This window comes from Puntigrus tetrazona, chromosome 11 (assembly GCF_018831695.1).
Source record: "Puntigrus tetrazona isolate hp1 chromosome 11, ASM1883169v1, whole genome shotgun sequence".
NCBI lineage: Eukaryota > Metazoa > Chordata > Actinopteri > Cypriniformes > Cyprinidae > Puntigrus > Puntigrus tetrazona.
In genome coordinates this window covers 9842980-9867415 of record NC_056709.1, presented here as the reverse complement: position 1 = coordinate 9867415, position 24436 = coordinate 9842980, and the positions used below count along the sequence as shown (strand labels likewise).

Sequence of the window (24436 nt, the reverse complement as noted above, 5' to 3'; positions counted from 1 at the left end):
TGGAAACCCCTCTCGGATATTCACAGCGATCTGCATAGAAACACTTGCTCTTTTTAGGAAATAAAAAAGGTCAAACGATGAAAATGATTCATGCCTTAATGACAATCAGTTCAAAACAGCATCGATGGAGATTAATATTGGCCATTTAACATAAGCCTACCTTTTTTCGATTTGATTGGCCATCTCAATCGTTTTTACATCGATAAATGCTGCTATGGGCTTCTGAGGCAGACCGAATAAAAAATAAATAAATAAAACATTTGTCAGATCAACAAGAAAAAGCAACATCAGTCTGGTCTTTCCTTAATGTCTATGCTGGACCCAGCTCTTCAAGTTGGAAAGTAGAGATTCACAAAGTTTCGAAATCTCCCATCGCTCCTCGATAGCGAGTGGTTAGAAAGTCTTTATGACGTTCTGGTCTCTAAATACAATCCTGCAGGATTTTTTAAACCCGTTTAATCATCCACCAGGTGAAAATCATAAGATTGCTAACCAAACGATTCGAGGCGACCTTCGGTTTTGTGGTTGAATCATTGCAAGAGGTCTATAAGGTTAATACACCTAAATACTCCCAACCCTAAACTACGATCATTAAAGCTTGACATAGAAGGCACCACTAACGATGCATGAAATCTCCAAATCTCCTGTACGATTTCGAACAAGAAACGCTTGCGATCTGATAATATGTATGAGATTATCGTAGTGTTAAACTCTTTAGCCTGGTCTGATATGCTTTGAATGCCGATCCATTATTTGACAATGAGATAGAGGAAGGGGTGGAGGGGGAGTTGAGTGTTGGCAGAGTGAGAGAAAGAGAGGGAGAGCGAGTGAGCGAGAGAGAGATAGCTAGTGCTGCCAGTGTCCGTACACCACACACAATCCCAGCTCTCTGTCTCTCTGTCACTTTATCTTCAGCAAGGGCTGCCCACTGGGATAATATTCTCTATCTGTCTTTCACGCGCATTAATCAGTCATTCTCCGGCTTTTTCTCTCCCTCATTATTTGACACTTTTTCTCCATCTGCTTTCTGTCATCTTTCTCTTTCACCTCCCTGTCCTCCTCCTTTATCACTTGCCTCTCACATCATCTCACAGACTGGAGAACTCACAGGACGCTGGAGGACAGACAGGTAAGACTGCGTGCGAGAGAGAAGTAAAAAGATGCTGTGCATGTTTAGACGCGTGGCATGTTAGATTGATAATCCATAATCTGCTTAACTGTAAAAGTCTCTTTTAGCTTCATTTATTGTTCGCCGAAGTATCATCTTGGTGGTAGGTGTTTTAAAATACTTTAGGAGACACAAATGAGACGGCCAATGTCATATGCTGTAGTAAAGTTACGATATTAACGTTGGCTGCGTGGCTTGGTCTTGGAAGCTTGTGTGGAGATATCTGACTTTCGGCTGAATCTGAAGCGTTTGATGAGATTTCTTCGAAAACTCACCTGTAAAAATATATTTTTTGTGAATGTTATGAAATGGTAAATCTGTGTGAATAAATCTAAAGACATTTGTTGCTAAATTTCACTGTTATTCCGTTGTGCTTTCCGACATTATGTTTATTTGAGTGATTTGCCAGACATCACAAAATAATATAGAACTGTTTTTGAGCGTCAGTGGAAATCTACGGTGACCGGGAGGGGACATCTTTGGTTCACTTAGTTTTGTCGTAGCTACGATTCGTTACGTTGAGGGAACGATATATTTTTCTCGTGGCCGCAAGTTTATTGCAACAAACAAACCGGTGTGACCATACCCGGGATTATCAGAAAGATTACATTATATCTTTTATTGTTTTATAAAAAATTATTATATTGACTGTATGCTATCAGACAATAAGTTCATAATAAGTTTATCCTGAAGAAATGTGAAATAAAGTAAATTGATAAAGTAATATTTGTATAGCATCGTCATCATTAATTATAGTTTTATGTCATTTTTTTCCCTTAATTTTGATCTCTGTACAATTTTCGACATGCCAACATTGAAGCTGACGTCATGCCACGTAGAGTTCTGGGAAACTGCTTTGTTTATCCGCCATTTTGAAAGGATTGCTATGACTCTCCGCTATCGAGTTCAGGGCAGGATTTTGATTTGTCATAATTGTGGAAAATGGCGTCATAGTTTGTCTTTCATGCTGCATCGAGAATTGCGAAAGTATTTTCGATCATCAGCATTCAGACCAATCAGCAGAGGGTGACTCTCTTAAAATGGCGGCGGCGCCCCAGCTTGCAACGCAGATTGTCTATAAAGCTTTGATTTTGCTGACGGGAATTTTTAATTTAAGATTTTATTTTTGCAAATTTATTCGGCACGTTGGTACTTTAAAATTTCCAAAGTGCCTTCTGTGTGAACGCAAACAGGGTTGGGGACATGGTAACATTGCCGGGTTCGGTCCCAGAACGAGCTCTGTGTGAACAAAAGCCAGAGCCAATACCGATCTTTGTGCTTTATTAATACTATGAATGTCAGTTTCAGGTTTTTTTAAGCAGTCAGAAAGTTTCTCATCAGTCAGTCAATAGACTAATTTAGTGAGCCGATAAAACGTCCCTCCTTTGAGACTCCACTAGAAGGTAACAAAAACAACAGGCTGAGATAAACAGATGTTTCTATACACGTCTGAAGACATTTATCTATGTGGGTAAAGTGACCTTGATAGCAATCCACACATCTCCTCATGTTGTTTAAGTTTTAAATAAAAGTGAAAAGCAGGTGTTTTGGTTTCAAGAGTTTGTGTATCTGTCTACCCGTGACTTCACCCTGAATTGTGAGGAGAACTCATCTGAGCATGAGACATATGGCTGCTGTCTTTTTCTGCCCTGCTTTTAATTGAAATTCCACTAAGGTTAAAGCAGGCGAAGGCTTACCTGTGGTCTTCACAGATGGGCTTCTAATGGCCCAAATTTTCAGTGTCATCTTTTTCAAACTAATTTCTTATCACTTGCTTTCCATCCATCAGTCCATCCATCTGTCCACCTGTCTGTCTGCCTGTCTATCTATCTATCTATCTATCTATCTGTCCTTCTGTTTGCCTATCAATCTGTCATTATCATCTATCTATCTATCTATCTATCTATCTATCTATCTATCTATCTATCTATCTATCTATCTATCTATCTATCTATCTATCTATCTGTCAGTGTCTGTCTATCTGTCTATCCCTCCATCCATCAAACTATCCTCCAATCTGACTAACTATCTAACTGGCTGCCCATCTTTTGTGTGTAAAACGTTCTTTCTTCATGTCTTATTGCAGATTTTTTTGTCCTCTTTAACATTATCTCCATGTCTGTCCTTCTGTTTTCCTCCGCTCTTCCTGTTCACAACCGGCTGGAATCTCGCTGTCACTTTGACAGATCTATGTTGTGATGGATTTGCGTGTGTATCCATCTATAGAGCCATAAAATATTTGTGCGTCCATTTTATGGCTCCGAGGGTCATGAATTTGGAATGGGCCCATCGGTGCTTTGTTCAGATCCATCGGGAGAGACGAATGCGGTGTGCATGTGTGCAGTGAACATGCGATTCCCGTTGTTACAAGTGCACATTAGTGACAAAAGATTGAACGAGTGTGTGCTGTGGACCGGAGTGTGATGTGGCCATTGTGTGATTCATAATTAATGCTATTATTTTCATAATTTATATGAATGGGTACAGTAGTTGGGGGGGAGAGGGAGTGGGCACTTAGTAATCAAGGTTTTGCTGGGTTAATTATGTTAACTGCTTTAAAAAAAGGGTCAGGCACACCACTTTACGAATGCAAACTGGTCTTTTAACAGCTGAAAGTAAATGAGTTTATTTTTAAACTCAGGGAGCGTTTATGCTGTTATTGTCAAGAAACGATTTCAGTGGCGCTGTTGTATTTAATGTCAAGTGTGTTGCCATGTTGTGAACACCTCTGACCGCACGCTTGGTTTGTTCCGTTCAATAATTAATGGATATAATTATAATTAACGTTATATTTCAGCAACATTTCTCAGCTACGGTTCTCCGCTGGGAAAAGCATTGATTTGGTTTGGAAAAGGAGAGTCAGGTGAAGTTTTAAAGGTGGAAAGGAAAGTAAACTCCCACTTGAAATGGCTGTATAAAACAGACTAAAGTGTGCATGCATGTTTGTGAGAGCGAGCACGACTGTGCGTTGTTTCCTCTCCACGGAAATCAATCCAAACATGGAGTGCTGGAGCGCTTATTGCTATTCAGGCGCGCGTCTGTCTGTATCATATCTTTAAATCTGCTAATTAACCTCATTACGGCGCTCAGCCTGCAGGGGATCCAGTGTAAACCAAAGCATACGCTCATACACACACAGATTCCACATGAAAACTTCTCCAACCCAATGCAGACTGCTTTTCCAGTTTAATTATAAAAAGCCAATGATTGAATAATTAATACCGTTGGGTCACCCTCAACATCTCACTAAACAGAGGCCAAGTGGTCACTGCGGTCCAGATAGATATGCTCTAAATAATCCAAACAGTCAAAGACCTCTGTAAAGTGCCAGCAGCCAAAAACATGACCCATGCAACTAAGATTATACCCTTCGATACACAAAGCACTCAATGCAAGCCTTCTGTAGATTTGCACAAAGCCTGATCATTGAACAAAACATCAGAACGCAAGCTCTAACCACACAAAATCAAGTAAACATGTTTGTTTTTGCAAGGCAAAATGATGGTGGTCTTCCGGCTTTGGCAGCTCACATAAATGACTGGAAATTGCACTTATTCAAAAACAGGCTTCACTGATACTATGGAACAAAGCATTTTAGCAGCAGTAAGGTCGTCAGAGCTAGTTGAAAGGCCCTATAAAATCTGTTTTATTTATTCCGAATTCAGTTTTTTCCATTTAAATTTTTTGGCATCCTATTTTTTCTTCGTTCAAATTTTTCTAAATTAGAACATTTTTGCATTAACCAAAACGCTCGTTTAATTAATCGAAACTTACAATATTAAACGAAATTCATTTTAAGGCCCTTTAAAATATGTTTTATTCCTTCTTAAATTCTTTTTTTATTTAAAATATATATTTAAATATTTAATACATTTAAATAATGCATTATACGTTCATTAAACAACAGATTTTAAAGCTGAAATTTACATAACTGATAACAAAAATGATTGAAAACACACAAAATGTACTTTAAAATGTGTAGTGTCACGCAAGGATATCAGGTTACAGTTTTTGACTGTAAACTATACGTTGATTTGTTCTATTTACTTCTAAAAACCGTACAATTAACATCATTTCACTGAAATGACCGGTTAGATGTTTTACACTTTAATGATCATTTACATGTGTTCATATTCTGTTTTTATTTAAGAGAACTGACCTAATGTTGATGTATCCATCTAAATTCTGTTACATTATGTAACATTCTCTATTGAACGTTTTTATGGCTGCATGGATTCTGGAAATCATAGGGCACTACAGTGAGTAGATTACATTTCACATATACGAGGAAAGACTCTAAATGATTATGAAGGAGAAAAGCAATAAAAGTTGCCCACTTTCTGGGAATAATTATATTTCTTCATTACTGCAGTTACAAAAAAAATGTCTGACAAAGTACAAACAGTGAAGAAAAAGGTAATGAATTCATAGTGATTTGCTAGCACTGGTTGGCGATTTGATTCTCAGGGAACCCAGTTACTGATTGAAGAAAAAAACATATTTTGAATGCATCGTCACTTTCATTACAGGTACAAGCTTTACGTGAGAAAGTATGACAGATGTGTTAAACAATAAATCCATGTTTGCTATTAAGATAAGTTATCCCAAGTGCAGTCAGGGGACCGAAGCCCATAATTTGTGCTGCTCCAGTTTCTTTGTTTATTTCATCACTGATTTGATTTGCTGCACTTAAAGGTTTCTGGTATCAGGCATCATATGAGAAAGTCTCAGCATCTGCTGTGCAAAAATAAATTGTAGAGTGAGAATGATTTACAGTAGACACCTGAAGAGGCATAGAGTGAGTATGTTTAACTTTTTTTTTGTTTGCTTCAATTGATTTCTCATTCAATTTGATTTCTTATATACAATAATGCTTTATTGAAACACAGTGACTGATTATATGACAGAAATATTTTTTGAAAGCAGCAAAAGTAATACATTTATATTAGTATTATTTTTATATTATAAATAAATATAAATTTTAATATAGAAACATATATTTTTTAAAATATATTTGAAGTATAGAAATATATTTTTTTAATATGTCAAATGTGTGTGTGTGTGCGTGCATGTGTTTGTATTCACATATACATAATAATATACACATTCATATATTATGTAAACAAAAACTTTTATTTTCAATGCAATTAATTGCGATAAATTGTTTAACGGATGGAGCTGTTGTTCTAATTTTATCGTTCTAATTTTTTCACATTATTTTTATTTTTTTGTGACAGTTTATCTAAGAACTGCCTTTAAGAAATGCCTAACCTAGTGTCATTCAATTGATGTTGACATCTACAGTAGCATGGAACATACACATCCAGAAGTTTTCCTCTGTCCTACTCTAAAGTTGTCTTTTCTCTATCATTCTAACTGAATACTAGACAGCAGCATTCTGCTGTTTGATCTCAAAATACTGCTGTGGAGCGTCCAATGCAGCAGTCCAGGACTTTGCGAAAATTGTGAAGTTGTGCTAGAGTCTGAGAACTTTAGAGATGATCCTGCAGTGATGATACAGAGGCATCAAAGCACTGACAGCACCTGATTCTGTCCGGCCCTTCAAAGCATCACCAGGACTTTTCTCCGAAGCAAAATAGCTACTTTGGACAACTCGATGCATGTCAATGTGAAGTAACACATATTAGTTCATCAAAACATTTGGATTTTTTGTTTCATTTAATTGCATTTTCTATACATATCGCTATGTCTGAAGGACCGTTTCCCGGTGTATCAGAGGTAGCTCAATGTCTAATCTTTCATAAACCCACAGCGTTCGCAGATAAAACAAGAAAGCTTTATAAAAAAACAAGGTTAAAGCGTTGACATTTGTCTGAGCATTTCTCTCTGTTGTTTCAAATGAAAGTTGAGGCAGCGACTCCAGCTCTCATAGATCCTGAGCCCAGCTTTCAGGCCTCACGGCTAAGAATCACAATGGGACTATGAAGAACAGATGAAAGAAAAGACAATCAAAGACAACTCAAAAAAACATGTTGAGTTTGCTTTAAGTGAAACACTTTGAAACCCACTTCCCGCACTGTTTTTATGCAGAAACTCTCATTAGTGTGGCACACATGAAAACAACAGTATTTCAATCTGTGTGAAAATTAGCTCAAAGACTAATAGACTCTCTATCTCTGCGTCTTCAGTTTTACTGCTGTAAGTCTTTACTGTTTGTCAGATGTTGAGTTATTGAATGACGGATGCTGTCACTGAGAGCTCCTCAACATGGCAGTTCTCTTTTCTCTCAGCATAGATCCTTTATTTTTGATGTACTACGCACAAGGACCCATATTAGATTTTTGCCACCCTGGCCAAAGGAGAGTAAATTTAATGACCATAAATCTTTCTTACTGGCCACAAAATTGTATTTTATTTTTGTATTTTTAATATTAAAGCTATATTTTCATCCCTTAGGCAATGCAATTATTCCAATGTTTTCCCCAGTGCATGTCAGCGTGTGACTCACAGCATTATATATGAGATCTCTACTGAAACTATATCTGACATTTGATTTTGTTCCTCATATTTTCATGTTGGTGGTTTAATCAGTGTTTGTTTATAGTGCAACCAGCAGACAGATTCTACCTTCTTTTTGGTCTTAAAGCAGTCAGGTACTTCATTTAATAGCAATAATAATAATAAATTATAAATTATAAAGATGATTATATATATATATATATATATATATATATATATATATATATATATATATATATATATATATATATATATTTATTTATGTCAACAACAATAATGCTGACAATAATAATGTTATTGCTAATGTTTTGCTATTTGAAATAGAAATATAGAAATAGAAGATGTTATGTTAGACATAATTGTCCATTTCATGTCCATTTCATCAGCTTCAGAAAATCAATTAATCAATTTTAAAATAAACCATATATTATATTTCCGTTCCTGTTAACATAAAATGACTCATTTTACTTGCATTTGGTGCCTAGTGAATGCAAATTGAAGACCCTGAACGTTCATACACGAAGCGGACTGTATTGAAGCCTGAAAGCCAATTTCAGAGCCCCTGGACATATCTGTAATTGCGCTCACTCCATTTTCCATACACTTTACCAATTAAAGGTCTACACCTCATCCTATTTAAGAGCTGTCTCCAGCCACCAAGGAAATTACAAGAACAGATGTTCAATCCAGCAGCTACGCACAGCTCTCATTTGAACCCTATAGACACTACGTTTTTATTGATTCTTTCATTTCCACTTGGATTCATAAGTGTATGTGCGACAGTTTCCTGCTGAGCCGGAGCTGGTTTGGCCGTATATAGCTGCCATATGCTTCCTGCTGCAGAGCTCAGGGCCACAGCAGGGTCTGTGTCCTAATTGAACTGTAATTGACTCAGCAGCAGGGAAGGTCAGTTTGTCACTGAGCACTGCATACAATAAGTTGTCGAGCCCTGTTACCTGATCTCACAGTTATGACTCATGCCACTTTTTATGAGATAAAACATGAAACTGATGCTTACAATTAAGAACACGCATACAGAAGCACCATATCAAGTGAAAGAGAGAAAATGTACATATTCAGTGACATGTGGATTCACATTGACTCTAAAGTAATTACCTAATGTAGCTGACGCTATTGATTCTTGGATTTCTGTCTTGTATGTGAACACTAATTAAAGACAACAGGAATTTTGCTGTCCTCACTATCCCGCTCTAGACACACGTTCTGCAGGAGAAAATGTATATTATGCAGTTTTCCCCAGAAAAAAAAAAAAATACAAATGATAATAATGATAAAAGTAATAGAATAATTATAAAAAGAAATCAAAGTAATTTTATTTATTATGATTTGTAATGTTTTTATTATAATAATTGTAATAGTTTAATGTATTATATGTATTGAAAGGCATTTTTATTTACACCAAATTCAAATCTTAAGAGTCAATAATTAGTTTTTAATATAATATGTAATTAATACTTATGTACTTTATACATTTTAAATTGTGTTGTTTTTTTTTTACTTTCCATTTATGAAAAAGACAACAAAAACAATTCAGTTTTATCGTCATAAGAATAAATTAAATTCTAAACATACAACTGAAATTTTGAATTGTAAAAATATTACAGTATTTCACATTTTAATATACCATAGGAACAGAGTATCTCAATGTGGCCAGTTAAACCTAGCATCATTAACCATGTTGCTACACAATTAATTTCGATGCATAATCGATATGTTTTGCATCGTGTAAAGGGCATTGTTATGCCAAATGACCGTCACCTGTAAGTGCTTGTGGATCTCTTTGAAGTTGCTCTCTCCTATACATTTGCACATTAATTATTCTGATAGAAAAAAAACAAGATCTCCGATTCAAACAGAGGCAGCATCTGCGAGAGCAGCCGCTGTAATAACGCAAGATTAGCTCTGTCGTCCTCTAGGTTAATTACTACAATATCGCTGAAGCAAAGGTTAAACAAAGGTGAGTCTTGTTGGCATTTAGCTTGGATATCCGAATTCCTCCTCAGCAGAAGCGTGAAAATTTGAGTCAACTCTAAACCTCAAGCGTGGGAGATTCTACGAAGGAAGGGTGAATTTTAACGCAGGAGTTAAATGTTTTAAATGAGAAGCTCTTCCAAGGCTGGTATTATGAAAATGTCATTGCACTTCTAGTGGGTGAAAAGTGATTTCAAGTGGTGAGACGTCCTGCAAACCCACCTGAAAATCGCTGTGGAAATGAATGCGCGTGTTATTGCCTTCTAAATGCATGTGTGTGCAGTAAAGGCTTACTTTGAAACAGATTGCCTCGAATAGACGTCTTAGGAAGGGGGTGTTCGTGAGTTTTTCTGCAGGTCTAATGATGCCTGTGTGTTAAAGATTAAGACGAATTTGTTCATTATTCTTTCCTTTACAACCCCTCGACCCTCAAAAACAGAGCAGAAGATTTCGAGGCTTAATGAAAAGGATGCGCCCGTTTAATCAGCCAAACAAACTATTTAATTAAACTTTCCAGCGAATTCTCGAGTCCCGCAATTCCTCGAATCAATCCGGCCTTCTTGAAAAATGAGTGTTGTAATCAGGCGGTCATTTGTAGATTGCTATTTCTACTTCGTGTGTGTGCGGATGCATCGGAGTCTGCACATGTGTGAGTGAATGGAGTCCTGTCGGAACTGATTAGCTTTGTAATTACTCTCCGGTCTCCGGTCAGCGCTAACAGACATGTTTAATGCTAGGCGTCAATCTACAGTCCCACGATGAAACGAGCGGGGAATTTTGAGATAACAGCACTTGGAGGAACGCAGCGGAGAACTGTGTCTCGAAGCTCACTTCAGTTGTGACAGGCTTTTCAAACTGTGTGACAGAGCCGAATCAGCTAACCAAACATTTGATGCGGATCCAGTCAGCGTTGTAGTACTGTGGAAGGGAACGTGATTTACATTTTTGGATGGAAATTGGAGCGGGGATTGTGGCGAAAGGAAGAGACAGATGTGGAGAAAAAGGAGGAATTATCTCTCAGAAACATCAGGGGAAATAGAATGGGAAGTTACGGAGCTGAGTAGCTAATGAATGGGAGACTATTGGAAGCAGAAATAAGAGCTGTTTGCAGACCATTATAGCCAGTCGACAAATTATTTAATCTATGATCATCAAAGAATCCGTACCTCAGAACTATAATAATCATTTCAGCATACTTCAGTCAGAAACCATATTTTTTAATTTTGATGATCAAGAAACATTCCTTCTTATTAGCATAGTTTAACATTTTGTGGAAACGTGATACATTGTATTTTTTCATTATTAGAAAGTATTGGGCAGCATTTAAAAATATATATCAGTCTTTTGTAACATTTTACTGTTACTTTTGATTAATTTAAAGCATCCGTTAATACTTTAGTATAGGACTGACTCTCACTGTTAACTAGTTTCTTATTAGCAACTACCTGACTATTACAATTTATTAAGGCAAATAATTATGTAAATTAAATGTGACCCAGCATCCTTGCTAAATAAGAGCATTCTTCTCATTATTCTTATTCTGAATCGTACATATAGATGAATCAATAAACTGAAAAATATTAGCTTTCTTTTGAGTTGACTTTTTTCATAAGATTCAGTACTGAACCATATGCCTCATAAACCCTGTTCTATTCCAAATCATATTTGATGTCAATGGAGCAGTGAACACACAAACAGAAACACACACCTTTTTTAGGTGCATTTGGAGTGGTTTGACTGAGTTAAGGACCTCCCTCCTCATCCTTCTCAGAGGGTTAATTGACTACTGTTTGTCTGAAACAGATGTTCCAGTTCAGATCTACAATTATTTAGTGAATCCTTACAGCCTGGCGTCTTTAAGAGTTTTTTTTTTCTCTCTCTCTGTCACTATACAATATTTCGTCTTTATCTCTCCAGCTTTTCATCACCTCCTGTCTGTTCTCTATTTCCCACCTCTTCTCTCTCTCCAGCCTTTTCTTCTTTCTGCTAAGTAACGGATTTGACATGGCGGGAATGTGGCAGACGTAATTTAGCTGAGTGGAATCAGCCACGGTTCTTTGTGCAGCAAAGCACCGAGTGTCCTGTTCATCTCTTTAAATGTTCTCCTCGAACAGAGCGCACGCTTCATCCAGTCAGCTCTAACGAGCGCCAATCAATTCCCTTCAAGAGCCTGCATGGATATTTTTTCCCCTTTAGGAAAGTGTTTATGTGTGCCTTAGAGACAGACGAATAAAACAAGACAAAGAGGGAGCGAAACAGATACGGAGTAAGGATTTCACAGGTTTAGCTTTTCGTGTAAATGTGTTCACTGTCTCCAGGGGCGTATACTTCTTCTCACTTTTTTGATTTATTGTGCTAAAACTTTCAGACAGAGATTTTAAACTAACGTCTAGGTACCGAAACACATCTGGATCTGTGGCTGGAAGTTAATTAGTACTGTGCATAATAAGCACTGACATTTTGTATATAATATTGTATAATATTTCACCATTTTGACACATTTTGACAGTTCTTGATCAATTTAACCTCAAATTTGACTTAAAATCATAAAAACTTTGCAAACCGTAGCAATGGACCCAACGTAGACGATGCTCAATTATTAAAGACACTTACAATAACGTGTTTAAAATGAAAGCATCAAAACAAAGAGACATTAAAACAGTTTTAAACAACTTAAAATGCTGGTTGAACAAAATACTTCTGTGAGATTATAATATGATTTCGATATTTCTGATTACACTTGTTAGGAAATTATAAAAATATATATAATGAATAGACGTGAAAGGTCCTTAACTGTAGGATCAGTACAATTTGGTGTGCTTGGTGTAGGGTCAGCGATTAAATAGTAGAAATTTGTGGTAGAGACTGAAACTGGTAGAGATGTTGCTATGTTGTCAGGTAATCTTAGCATTTGCGCACATTTTAAGCACTGCAGTGTAAAAACAAAGGTTTTTAAGCGACTGAAATGCAATCAGCAGTGAAAAGAAGTCGTTTAGCTACATGCACCCACCGTCGGAGAGGGACCGTTTCTAAGCTTTGTCAGAGAAGTGTGTGTATGTGAAGACAGTGCTCAAAGACCACGGGGGGTTATTTTTGCCACTGTATAGGAATTGAACGGTTAAATACACACACTTGTATGTGTCAAGTATCTTTCTAAACACAGTCATTTTAGGTCTTAAGCAAACAGGGAGACTGGAAACACACATGTCACAGAGTATTGGATCCAAGCTGCTCTTAATATGCATTTAGATCCGTATACATTTGATTTGATTTAATCGATTTTTAATTAAATTAAATTAAATTAAATTTATTACTTTATCCAATATATGTAGCATTTCTTACATATTTGTTCTGCTGCAGTTTTTTGTCCAATTGGTTACAATAGTCTTAATTAACCACTGACTAATTACTTGTCCTCATTTAGCTTGAGTTTGATCTATGATATTTCTATGGTATCAAAAATTGCTAACAAAAAAATAACTACATTGTGATTTAGAGAAATAAAATGACTCTTATTGCAATATAAACTTTTCCCCACTCCCTAGCTTAAGCCTAGTCTAGTCTAGCACTTAGCTTAATGGATGAATTCTCATTAGATTGAAGGAGGGTCTAGAAACCAAAATGTACAGACTTTGACCAGTGAAGTGTCGTCTTAAATTTCTAGAACTAACTAACTAGCTATTGTGTATATTTCTTTGCAGGTTAGATACTAACAGGCTGACAAAAGATGGCATTTCTGAAGGGAGAGATTACCTTTGTCTTCTCCCTGTGGGGTTCCCTCCTTTATGTAGCACTAATGTCCCTTCCACTGGGGGCAGAGGCACCAAAAAGAAGCCAGTACATCTGGAAAACAGGTGAGTTGACAATATTTCCAACATTAGCTTTTTTTTGGGAGACAGAATGAAATTCCTACATGTGGCCCCAGCTGATTTATGAGTGTTTTTCTTCCATGATTACTTGTTTCTGTCATCATTCACTCACTGCCATGTTGCAACAGTACAAACCTTTCGTTCTTCTGAACACAAATTGGGAGTTTTTGAAGAATATGGCCACTATTTTCCATATGAAAGCGATTCATTGAAAAGATATGACTCAAAAGATGTGTTCAGATACTTCTCTCATAGGAAGCTAAGGCTTTCCATGAATATCTAAAATGTGGTCTTTTGTCAAAGCAAAGCAATCATATGGCTTCAGAAGACTTTTATGCTGCTTTTTTGGATCCAGACACTCCTCATTTGCTTTTAAGAACAGCCAAGATCACCTTTCTGGGCTCTACAGAAGAAAACAAATGCAACAAATGCATTTTCATTATTGCATTAATTGTTTCTTTAACAGCGCACATGGTAAATCTTCATACAGATAAAAATGCAACCATTATTTCAAGGTTTTGAGACATGTTAAACACACAGCTTGTGTTTGTAAGATCCATCTATATGAGCCAGAGAATTCTGACACATTTTTTTCTAATCCAGTTGAAGAAGTCACTTATTAGGATTGCATAATCAAATGTGTGAATGACAGTGTTTGGTACAGTACAGGCAGTCGAGAAGCTAGGTAATGTACATTTCTGGTCTGCATTTGATAGAGGAGAACAGAAGTGCTAAAAAAATGGTCCACGTTGGATATTGATCTTTGTTGTCGCAGATCTTGAATCAGCAGGCATGTATGTACAGCACTTCAGAAAACTGTGAGACCATCTGCCTGTGTTATCTGTGAAGTCTGATCAATCTTATATCCAGCTGGAGTTGCACTGAGAATTCTTCATGTCGCCATAGCAACAATTGTTAAGTGTGAGATTGACAGCTCGCAAAGAAGAACAGAAGATTATTACTTGGCCTATTAATGCCGTCCAGCGCATCCAAACTACATTTCAAGACGCATACAATTAAGCACTTCTCCAGAACTTGTAACAAAACATCCTACATATGGCTGTGAAGACCTCAGGTAGAAACTTCATATCAGGCAACTGTGATTCTCAGTAAATAAAGACAGAAATGAGTATCCCTCAGTTTCTCTGGCTGGATGCAGGGACCAAATTGTGGGAGTTTTAAGTGATCTGACAGCTCTTGATTAGATACATCTATTCCATCGAACAGCTTTTAATAGGATATCTTTAGCATATTCGTTTTTGTAGGTGTTATCATTTTAAACATTTTTCGATATGTATTTCTTTGTGTAAAACGTTTTACAATAATACCATCCTTATATTTCAACAGAATTAATTATTTTATGATAACTAGCTGATTGACGGCTTCTTTTAAAAGTTTACTCCCTTATTGTAAAATTCAAGCGCTGGATGGATGGATTGATGCATGGATGGATGGATGAGTGGATGGGTGAGTGGATGGATGGATGGATGGATGGATGGGTGAGTGGATGGATGGATGGATGGGTGAGTGGATGGATGGATGGATGGATGGATGGATGGATGGGGATGGATGGATGGATGGATGGGTGAGTGGATGGATGGATGGATGGATGATGGATGGGTGAGTGGATGGATGGATGGGTGGATGGATGGATGGATGGGTGAGTGGATGGATGGATGGATGGATGGATGGATGGATGGATGGATGGGTGAGTGGATGGATGGATGGATGGATGGATGGGTGAGTGGATGGATGGATGGATGGATGGATGGATGGATGGATGGATGGATGGATGGATGGGTGAGTGGATGGATGGATGGATGGATGGGTGAGTGGATGGATGGATGGATGGGTGAGTGGATGGATGGATGGATGGGTGAGTGGATGGATGGGTGAGTGGATGGATGGATGGATGGATGGATGGATGGATGGATGGGTGAGTGGATGGATGGATGGATGGATGAGTGAATGGATGGATGGATGGATGGATGGATGAATGTCCAGCGCTGCTGATGAAGGCAACTGTAAAAATGCTTTATAGACAAAAGTGGTGATGATAATAGAAGTTTGGTGTGAAGTTGTGGTCAGTTCTCTGAGACTCTGAGTGAGTTTCCTCACGTGCTTTGTGTGGATCGAAGAGCAGCTCTGCAGGGCCACGGGGGTGATGATTCCTGGAATGTAAAATCGATACTTGTTTCATCCTGAAGGAGTGGGTCCACTTTCACACTGTGAAGAAATGCTCATTTGTCCACCTACACACTTGCTATTGTACTCAAGGTCTAATTTTCCTTACCTGTTTTGTTCTTAATTTTTCTTCAGTTTCCCTGTTCTGGAAATGAGAATACTGTGTGCAGACAAGAAAGCAAATTCCTGAGATTGTGTCTTAAAAGCACTCTGCCTGCTTGAAAATCTCATTTTAAAACCAGTTTCCCTGGAGTTCATGTAACTGACGTCACAAGCTGGACAGATAATGACTGTCTCGGAAAACAAGAGGGTGCAAATTAACCTTCTAGAGATAAAGACAGCTAGCATAAGGTTGTTCTCAAAGCTAACAGGCATGTACTAAAAGCCATAAACGCATTTTAATGCAGGAATTACTTTCATGCATCAGCCACACTCAGTCTTTTCAGCTGCACTCTTTATAACGCACAAGTGCTTCAATAGTGCCTTAGGATAAACTATCACTTAATACAGTGAAAGCATGATGTTGATTTATTTTCTTTCATTATTATATAGGCTGCTCTCTCTATATATATTTATTTATTTATTCATTTATATTTTTGCCTGTATGAAAAGACACTGGTGACCTCTCACTCTAACTCAAACCCCAGTTGCTAAAAAAACAACATTTGTTTTATATTAATAATAATATATACATATATATATAAATACTATAAATACAAATCTAAACATGAACATGCATATTATATAAGCTGAATGTAATTATAAAACATATACATATACAGACTGTTAAAATACATAATATAATACAAAATATACAATTTACATTATTACAAAAAGGCACCAAACACTTACAGGACGATCAAATATTTGTTTAATATTGACCAAACAATTCAATTTCTTCAAAAAAAAAACATTGACATCACAACCCTTACCAAAGTTAACAATGGTTTTATCATAGTAAAACTCCTTAATTTCATTTTGTGTGATTTCTGAATCATCGAGACCATAAAGTCAATCACACTGTATTAATAAAATCATATATCTGTACAGAACTTCAATTGTAATTAATATATAATACAGTTGAATTACAATTCATTTATTTACATTTATAGTTTATTAAAGTTCTATCTTGACCCCCTTTTGAGGCCCTGACAGTAAGTACTAATTTACTGTGGGGTGAATGAGGAGAAACCATCACCATGTACAGATGTTCACACACAGCCTTTCACAGAATTATAGTTGGTGGTCGTGAAATGAATAGGATTCCTGTTAAATCAAAAGCCATTCTTCTTGTAGCGGAGTTCTCTTTCACAAAAGACTATAAAAAGGTTGGCATTACATAGAGACTGAATAGATAATTGCATTATCTTTATGACCTTTATCTCTGACTCTAAATCTGGCCAACTACATTTCTTTCTGTCATTATTAAAATACTAGCTCCAAACTGTATGCATTTGATCTTACATACATTAACAGGAAATAAGAGAAAGTAAGCATATTGCAGGTTTTATTGTTGCTCAAAATGAACTTGTTAGTTGTCAGATGTTATTAGAACATGCAATAGTTAATGTAATTTCTGTCATATTTTACATCCAAGAAAACAAAAAAAGCTTTCCAGAGCAAGATCCAAAGCCTTTCACATTTAAGACGTCAGAATCCACCCAGACTCCAACCGACTCGTGACAGACCAAAAACAGCTCCATTTCCTTTGCTAAAGTGTCGGTGATAGGCAGAAAAGCACTGTAATTGCATCTGTGACCATCAGCAAGTAATTAATTTGTCATGTGCCCTATTGTTTCACCGTGGACGTATCCAAAAAGTGTGTGAGTGTCAGACCAGAACATTTCTTTGAGCTGCTGAGGGAGGATTTTGCCATCTCCAGAGACCTCTGGGTCAGGAAATGTGTTTTCTTTTCTTTTCTTTTTTAATGTGTAAACAACACTAATGGCTCTGACACTTTCAGACATCATAAATACATAATTTGATTTCTTTCGGCATAAACAGTGGTTGCATTGTTGAGTCATGCTGTGTAGCATATGGACCAATGCACTTGTTCATTACGGCAGCCAATCTCCAATTATACTTAGCTCTCTTATTCAGCTAAACAGCATGTGATTTGGTTTAGCATTGCATACTCTTAGTCAACTGTTTTAATATTACAAAAATGCTTTTTAACATACTGTAGTTGTGTAAATTCGAGTCACATTAGACCTAATATCTGGTTTATTATTATTATTCACTATTTTGAATGGTACTGTTCAGATGTTTTCATCTATTGCTGGATCATGTATAGCAACAAAAAAAAGTATTAGCAGCACAACTGTTTTTAAAATTCATAATAATAAGAATTAGCATATTATTTTATAAAATCATGATTTATGTTCATATATTCAACTGTTTGCATTTCTGTGATTAATCTGAAGAGTTCTCAGATGCTTGTAGTGTGTTTAGTATCACATCACAGTATGCAGTATGCATAAATGGTAACATCATTGTACTAAAGTATATTTTTGTAGGCTGAGAAGACTTCATCTCAGAGTATGCAGCTAACAATGCTAAGGTCACAGGTTAGATTGCCTGGGAATTCACGAGCTGATGAAAATGATAATTTTGCATTGTTGAACTTTTTGCACTAGAAGTATAGGCCAAATGCAAAATAAATAACATAAAAAGAGACCAATAGACAGGTGTTTTGAGTGTGCTGCAGAGGTGATACAGCAGTACAGTGCTGTTGATGCCGGAGGTCTTCATAATAGAAGTACAGCCACTGAGGAATCCCACCATAGAGAGAACTCTGGGAGCCTTGTGTGTTGTGGGTGATTAAAGCTTTTGAAATTTTGAATAGCGGAAAATAACCTGTCTCGGGTGTGTTTGAACCAAAGCATCTGATTGGTGCTAATGAAATATACCTAGCAGTGGAGGGCGATGGGTTTTGCCTGGGGCAAAAATAAAAACCTCTTGGAATGAAAACCAATTTCAATTTTCACTCAAAATTAGATTTTTTCAAGTTAATAGATTTAAAATTTTTAGATAATGTGTAAGGAAATAATGTGTATTCTCCCAGATAAGATATCCTAGTTCAAACTGTATCTCTGTCTTTGTGCTGCCAAAATTGAGTAAAACCACTCTCGATCTTGCCGACAGTGACTTTGCTTGCGATGCCCTGGGAGCGACCTCATCCCATCTAACAGCTTTAAGTTGCTGTGACACCACGGGACAGGGTCCTGCTCGTATCTCAGTTCTGTTTCTGTCCGCCTGCCTGCTGAGTTTCAATGATGACCACATGAGAGACAGAGGAGATAGAGGATCAACTCCCTGTGAGACATACAAGTCAGTCTGAAAGTTGGAAGAAGCTTGTCACAGCTGTGAGGGTGATTTTGTGTGTGTGCGTGTGTGTGTGCGTGTGTGTGTGTGTGTGTGTGTGTGTGTGTCTTCCAAAATGTAATTAATATTTGGAATTTTTAGAGTCTCAATGTTGTCAAATCAGATTTGAAAATATCACACTTTTCAAAATTACTGCACTGCAGAAACACTGTCTGACCGCAAAATATTAATGGGTTATGTTCATACTGTAATTTGGTGAGCGCCACATGTGGTAACTCTGGTAAGGATGTGAAAATCAGCTGGTCCTTGGTTTTCCTGAATCGGTTTATGTGTTTTTTTCAAGCAATAAGGTATTCATTTGTGAAAGTGACAGCAAATATTTTTACTTTGAATCCATGCTGCTCATTTGAACTTTCTATTTACAAAAAAAATCCTAAAAATGCAACATAATTCCACAGTATAAATAAATAAATAATACTAAGCAGTGAAATTGTTTTGAGCAGCAAATATTAGAATGACCATATGATACTGAAGAATGGGGTACTGATGCTGAAAATTCAGCTTTGCTTCAAAATAATAAATTACGTTTTACAATAAATTACAATAAAAAAACAGCTATTTATATAATACTCACGATACACACCGCTTTTACTGTATTTGTGATCCAAAACATAAGAAATCATCCCAACCCCAGAGTTCTAAATGCTAGTGTGTAAACCAAATCAATATATAATCTTCATAAGCATATGAAAAAAATAATATAATGGATATAGATCTACATTTCTGATAACGTGGTTTTCATCTTCCAGTAAAAGTAGAGTAAATGTATCTCCCTTCACAGCTAAAAGCGTCGCATTTTCCTTTCTCTCTCATTTTCTACCCCAAAAATGTCAGTTCAGACAGAGAACAACACAACAACAACCAAAAAAAAAAAAAAACCTCTTTCCTGGCGCTTTTCTCTCATCGCCTCAGTTCAAAGCGATTATTCCTACATCTAAAGTCTTTAATCAGCATGCCATCCATCAGAATCCTGATTAGCAGGAGATCTCTGTAGGACAGGCCTCTGCGGTTAAAGTTTTACCTGAACCCCTGCCTCAGAGTAAATTGATATTTGAGTAAGGAGGATGAGCGCGAGCAGTAATTAGACGCTGTGAGGACTGACAGTCTAATGATCAAATGTGTGTTCGGCTTTGACTGGAGGGGGTTTGGCTGACCTCGGCGCTCATACAGTACCGATGTCACCCCATATGGCTCTGTCACATGCTTTATGTCTGCTCCGCTGTGCATTAGCTGCCATTTAGGAAGGCGGGTCTCACTGGTGACCTCACCAGTGGTGTGATGAGGAGAACATGGTCTTTGACGTCCCCTGAGGAACAGCAGCAATGATGTCAGACTTTTACTGTGTGTTTGAAGCATCTGCTCCTCTCTTCCCGTGGCTTCTTTTTCTTTCTGTCCACTCATTTCTAATAGGGGATAAATGAAGCAGTTGTAAAAAGTGGCAGTTTTTTGCCTTCCTTTGAATTGAAAAAAGTATCACTAGGTCATCAGGTAAATGATTTAACATGAATGATCTGGATTGTTTTCGTGGCTGTGAGGTCGGAAAAAACTGTAGTTGCAATCTGGCTGAAACCTTGAATTTTGGTTTAAATAGAAATAGTTCGATAGACATTGTTCTGGAATGTTTAGGAATAGTTAGTCAAAAATGCTGATTAAAACTCTTTTCCATACAAAGGTAGGCAATTTCTGACAAACTGACTATTATAATATTATATTATATACAAAAATTTAGGAACCCATCTTTATATTTTTATAATATATATTTAATGCTTACTAAGGCTTCAATCAAAATTACAGTAAAACACTAATATCGTAATAGTTTATTTAAAACATGTTTTAAATGTTTTACTGACATTTTGACATTTTTTCAATTATAACGTTCTGTCTTTCTTTTATTTATTTATTAAAGAATCTTGTAAATTGTTTAAGTTGTATTATTATATTATACTATATTATATTATATAACTATATTATAATAAACACTAAAAGTTTAGGTTTTTTTACTTTTTATTTTTATATATTTTTGAAAGACGTAATGCAATAGTAAAAATATCAATGTTGTGAAAATATTAAAATAACATTGTTTATTTGAAACAAAAATATTTAATAACTTTATAAATACTTTTACTGTGATTTTATATGCATTTAACGTAACTGATATATTAACTGACCCCAAACTTTTAAATGTTCTTTTCTATTCTATTCTATACACTGTTCCAAATAGACTGATTTGCTGCATCTTGTTAGAATCGAAAGCTCCTATTTTCATAATCTTAGCAGGTAGCAAAAAATCCAGATTTTTTGTCATTGTTTTTCCCATCTTTTCCTCTCCAGTTCATTTCTTTTGACAGCGCTGTTTCTAAAGTGATTAAAGATGATTATCCTTCTTGTGTGGCTGAACTACATGTACAGTATTTCAGCTCTAAAGTGAGATAGATAGCAGCTCATCAGCTAATACCTCTCTTTGGGCTTTAATAGACAGCAATTACAATATGATATAATTCCGCGTCATATTCTGTCTGCCTCTCCCTTTTCTTCTCCTCTAGATGTATGGGGTGTATCGTGTAATAGTTGCGGTTAGAATTAGGGCTTCAGAGTAAGCTCTGTGTGGTGTGTGTCCATTCTGAAGGCTGGAGCACGCATCAGTCAGTACTTTCATCTGATCGCCCAGCGCACCAGAGAGTGTGTGTGAAGATGTGCAGTGCAAGGATCTGTTTGAGTGGCGCTCGTCTCCTTGGGGTCCCTGCCCCGGGTCCTCTCCTCCCAGCCAATCGATGTGTGACCGCTCAGCGTGGAGTGCGACGAGATGTGGTGTGTGTGAAAGCGTACCAGCGGCACCGCGGTGAGCCAGCATATGTGAAAAGCGTTTTCCAGCAGCGCGGAGCGAGAACAAGTGTTTGTTACCCTGCCCGATCGACTGCGTCGTCTCCTTCACCCACTGGTCCACCTGCGAGTACGTACCTCGCGGTCGAGCCCTCAGCAGCGCGCAGACCGCGATGCTGTGGCGCCCCACTCTGTATGGAGGAGCAGACTGTCTAGCCTCACCCAAATGTCCCTGCAACACGAAAGCCACCCTGCCCTTTGTCCCTCCGACCAACAGGAATACGGTTACAGTTTGTGGGTGGGGCCCTGGAACCTTGCAGACTTAAAGGGACGGGGCCTGTTGGAAAAGACCACAGTGGACTTTGGTTCGGGCTTGATGGGAAAAAACAATCAAAGCCGTACACCATCAACACGCTAGAGTAATTACCGTCAAATCATTATGATGAAAGAGGCCATAAAGAATCCTGGGAAATTATCATTGGCTATCAGACTAGGCAACTGCGCTGTATGAAGGCGATGGGAAAAACGCCATGCTAAGGTGGTAATGAGTGTAGAAATGCAATCAATTTAATGTCCATCAATTCATGAATCGATCAGTCAGTGTACAGTTATTAATTTTATTTAATGTGTTTTTATTTCTTTATTTTATTTTTGTGTGCTTCATCCACACCATAAGAGCAAAACTGCTTAGCGATACCTATCAAAAAAGTGTTTTAGATACTTTTTATTATCTAAGTAAAAAGACATTGTAAAGTCATACAAAGAACATGAAACTAGCACGCTATGAAATTGATCAATTATAGCATTTTACAAAAAAAGTCCACAGACTGCTTCAATTGGTTATTGCGATAATGAAGAGAGAGCTGTGTAATAAAAACTTTCTGTAAAAAGAAAAAGCAGAAAAGAACCTAATGTAGATGTATTCAAATTGTCTGTGGTCAAATAGAGCCGCAATGAGGACTCCATAATCTGACCATGAATAAATGATACAGACCTAATGCAGACAGTTATGCAACAATGTTATGCAATAAATTTACTTGTTTTATTAAATGCCTCCCCCACAGTGAGGATATTAAGTCTTCTGTATTAAGCACTACCATCCTGCGAGTGCAGATGGATTCCCATTTACCATATGATCTTTGTTTGCATCAAAGAACATGCTGATATTTATGTGTATGCGTTACTGGTTGCACTGTCAAATTAATGAATCTAGAATTTTGCAACTTCTGTTGTGGCGAGACGGAGAAAACAGAAGATATTCATACTTTTCTTTTTCCTGCTGAGGAAGATCCAAGTCAGCTGCTTTTTATTAATTTTTCATTCGATTTTAATGGAAATAGTACTTGTTGCACCTAGAAACTACAATAATAAGCTCCAGAGAGGAAACAGGACTGCCGTGTGTAGTGAATATTAAAATGAAGAATCATTTCAGAAAATATCCACATCCTGTCGAGCATACTATAGAACAATTGGGAATCAGTGAGACAAGCAAGCTATGCTTTTGATTTGCTGCAAATATTTTCCAGAAGTTCTGTGTATTCATATTTGTCTAAAATCGTAGCACCCACTGAGAGCCATCTATTGACAAAAAGGAAAAGAAAGGTGGTCTGACTGAACCAACTGCAGGAGTCTTAACAAATCTCACAAAAATTGTAACAAATCAGCGTTTAAGTTGAAACATAGTGAAGGAAGACTATTGTGCCCCCTTTTACAAAGATTAATATAAGTCTCAGGTGTCTCAGAGTATGTCTGTGAAAACTGTCAAATGACCCATAGACCATTCATATCATCATTTTGACATCAATGCCTGTTTGAATGGAAGCAGAAACAGGCTGTTTTTGTGCATGTCTCTTTAAATGCAAATGAGCCTGCTGGTCCCAGTCCGCTTTTCCAGAGAATTGGACTGTACCTTGGCAGTGTTGCCAAGTCCATGGTTTTTCCACAGGGTGGGCTACTTTAACACTGTTGCCCTTTTAGTGTCTGCAGGTTAGCGGCCACAATATGATATTAATCCTGAGTGTGAATTTCAACCCCGGGACCCCCACTGGGAGCGGGTTGGGCGAGTTTGCAGTAGCAGCAATTGAGTGGGTTTGCTGTAGAAAGCTCTGAGCAACCACTCTTTGATCCTACCTCAGTACTCTCCTGGAAAGTATCTTCTGATACTTTTGATTTATAGCTCCTGTCACATATAAATCTCATGCGTTTTAAAACCATAGTAGTGAGGGAGTGTCTCAACCAATGCCCAGCACTGTTTTCAGCTGATCGGATAGGACTTTGTAAATGTGACATCACACTTGTTTGGGGTCTGCTTATGATTTACGAGGATTAAATAAAGCAGCAGGTGGATATGTATTATTAAAGGGTGGTTGTGTTCACACACTGCCAGTGCATTTATGTTCAAACAACGAAGTGATTTTTGCATAATGGAAATTACTTCAAGGTTCAAAAATGTCCATATAAATCTGTATTTAAATATAGCACCTGAGTGGGATGAGTTTTAATTCCATCACTATGTAGACATTTTAAGTGTTTTTAGCGT

General features: G+C 37.1%; 1 protein-coding gene across 1 annotated transcript in view; it reads left to right on the top strand.

Annotated features, from left to right (window-relative positions):
* The first annotated feature begins 868 nt into the window (after nt 1-868).
* The window catches only part of thsd7bb (thrombospondin, type I, domain containing 7Bb), a 47175-nt gene continuing 23607 nt past the window's right edge, over nt 869-24436 (top strand). The window contains 11 exon segments of the mRNA XM_043252540.1: nt 869-1129; nt 13342-13494; nt 21621-21652; nt 21655-21775; nt 21778-21820; nt 21822-21894; nt 21896-21966; nt 21968-22107; nt 22110-22205; nt 22208-22408; nt 22411-22435. Of these exon segments, the coding sequence (XP_043108475.1) occupies nt 13368-13494; nt 21621-21652; nt 21655-21775; nt 21778-21820; nt 21822-21894; nt 21896-21966; nt 21968-22107; nt 22110-22205; nt 22208-22408; nt 22411-22435 (929 nt within the window). The 5' untranslated portion in view covers nt 869-1129; nt 13342-13367.